This window comes from Colobus angolensis, unplaced genomic scaffold (genome assembly GCF_000951035.1).
Source record: "Colobus angolensis palliatus isolate OR3802 unplaced genomic scaffold, Cang.pa_1.0 Scaffold58, whole genome shotgun sequence".
Taxonomy (NCBI): domain Eukaryota; kingdom Metazoa; phylum Chordata; class Mammalia; order Primates; family Cercopithecidae; genus Colobus; species Colobus angolensis.
Window position 1 is genome coordinate 12,714,549 of NW_012119376.1, and position 2,573 is coordinate 12,717,121.

The following is a 2,573-nucleotide window of genomic DNA, read 5'->3' on the forward strand; positions in this document are numbered from 1 at the left end:
AAAAGAAAAGAAAATTGAAGCATGTGTTCATTCTACCTTTACCTGAAAGTTACTTCTATCCCATCTTAATATGCTTGCACTGAAGTGATTACTTTCCACCTGCAAAGTGGAAACAATGAGACCAGTTAGTGGCTACTGCTTTAGTCAAGCAAGAAATGAAGGTGACTTGGAATATGCCGTACAGATGGCATTAAATGAATATGGATCTCCTTTTGGAAACTTTTCATCTGCATGGTGAGATGACTCACATACTTAGATTTTATATTCAATAGCTACATAGTATAGTGGAAAAAAAAACTTAACGGAGAAGTGTTTCAGTTCTTGCACAGATATAGAAGATATGACTTTTCCAGATTACAGGGTTGCCTCTAGGTCAACTCTGGGGTTCATTACAACTCTGAAGCTCTTTTATTGTGTGAAACAGGCAATAAGATATGATTTACACAGGTGCCTAAATTATTAAATTCTTGATAATTAAAATCATTAGTAACTTGAGAATATTGAAGATATAGTTGTTCATGGCTATAGGCCAAGGATCTGATTGCTTTTACGTGGCTAATCTTTTTGACAGTGAATTGCAGGAGGCACTGGGGCTTAAAGTCCTTTATTTTTATTATTAGTTGTATTAATTATTCCACAATAAGGTGGATGACTCTAATGAAAAAGTAACATTATTTTACCAAATAAAGTGGCATAGGCATTTTTCTAGATCAAGAGAATATTTCAGTTGACTTTCTCATGTTTTTTTTAAGAGCATCTAGTATTTTATTTAATTATTTTATTCTATTTTTTATCTTTAAAATTTACTCTAGCTTTATTGTCATTAACGAATGAAAATTATATATCTTTACAGTGTATGATGTGATATTTTGATATGTGTGTACACCATGAAATGATTAAATCAAGCAAATTAACAAATCCCACATGACTTTCTTATGACTTATTGGTTTTCATGACTTCCCTAGATTTGTACCTTGTTGAAGTGTAAAACGACTAATTTAAACACTTGCGGTGACTCAGTTGAAACAGCTTCTACCAGGTTTGAAATGTTCTCCCTCAGTGGCACTTTCGGAACCCAGTATGTCTTTCCTGAGGTGTTGCTGAGTGAAAATCAGCTTGCACCTGGAGAATTTCAGGTAAGAATCTTTGAATATTGCCAATTAGTTTCATGTAAGAGGAAGCACTTTTTGTTATAAAAACCTGCTCAAGTGCTTACAAATATCATAAAAATTTCCATTTGTAAAGGGCTAGATTGTCCTTGGGGATCATGAAGGACATTGAGCAGGCTGCATTTCTTGACTGGGAATTCTTAACATAGTAATTAGTGTGTCCTTGAGAATAAAAAGATATATATCTTATTTTGGGGATTATACAGACTTTAAGGTCTTCCAAGTAGAAAGAAGATTCAATGAGAATAGTTTCACAACCAGTCCCACTGGAGCCCATTAGGATCACTGGGAAATGATGGCCTAGGGAAGTTGAAAGGAGTCCCTCTCATCGAGTGAGTCAAGGCTCTGTGTGATGGTAGAAGGAAAAGAGACAAGGAAAAGCTGAAAAAGAGAGAATTCGACAGTGGCTGGTGTTGGCAAAAAAGCAAAAACTTTTTAAAGTTCAGAAATAATCCCTTGCTGCACATGTGCTCTGCCCAGCCACATTCTTCCGCTGACTTCCTGCAAGTTCTCCTCTCACTCCCCGTTCCTGGTAGAAACCACTGCTGGGGTGAGGGAGGACCATGGAATGATGAGGTGGTTGTGGTGAGCAAGAGACAGGAGATGACAGATGCTCAGTTCAAACCCCTCTTAGTCAATTGCTTCAGGCCATCGTGAGGAGCAATTGTGGGGAGCATTTATTTTGTCTGAGAGGACTAGGTTTCTCTTCTGTATACTGCCAAATCCACTGGTTTGTGTTTATTAACTCTTATGGCGCCTCCACAAGTAAGTAAAGTAGAAGGTATTGATTACAGTCATCTCAATAATAAATGAATCAGTGCCAGTTATTGATTACAGTCATCTCAATAATAAATGAATCAGTGCCAGTTTCATAGCTCCAATTTTTCTCATACTCGGCAACATTTCAAATTTTTCTGATACAACACAATTTGGCCAGCATTTTTGTTTCTTCATTGTGTTATAGTAAATTTTTTAAGTGAGTTATGGGATTGTATAATTTGAATGTAGCCTTTGCCTACTTTTTGTTTTAATCAGGTGTCAACTGATGGACGCTTGTTTAGTCTGAAGCCAACATCCAGACCTGTCTTGACAGTAACTCTGTTTGGGAGGTTGTATGAGAAAGACCGAGCATCAAGTGCTTCATCAGGGCTCACAGCACAAGCAAGAAGAATAATGCTAATAGTTATAGCACCTATTGTATACTCATTAAGTTGGTAGAATATTGACATTTTCTGTTTTTTACTTGGGATAATTTAAAAAATGATGGATAAGAAAAGAAAGATTGTTCTGGGTTAATATTGTTCTCTAGTATAAGTGAATTACTGATTTCTCTTTATTTAGACAAACACACACACACACCAGATAATATAAACTTAATAAATTATCTGTTAATGTAGATTTTAT

The 2,573-nt window shown here is 35.8% G+C and overlaps 1 protein-coding gene across 1 annotated transcript in view; it reads left to right on the forward strand.

Annotated features, from left to right (window-relative positions):
• Positions 1 to 2,573, forward strand: part of LOC105526250 (pantetheinase) — a 32,457-nt gene extending 29,884 nt beyond the window's left edge. The window contains exons 5-6 of the mRNA XM_011962181.1: positions 966 to 1,136; positions 2,205 to 2,573. Coding sequence (XP_011817571.1) covers positions 966 to 1,136; positions 2,205 to 2,387 — 354 coding nt within the window. The 3' untranslated portion in view covers positions 2,388 to 2,573. The remainder of the gene's footprint in view (positions 1 to 965; positions 1,137 to 2,204) is intronic.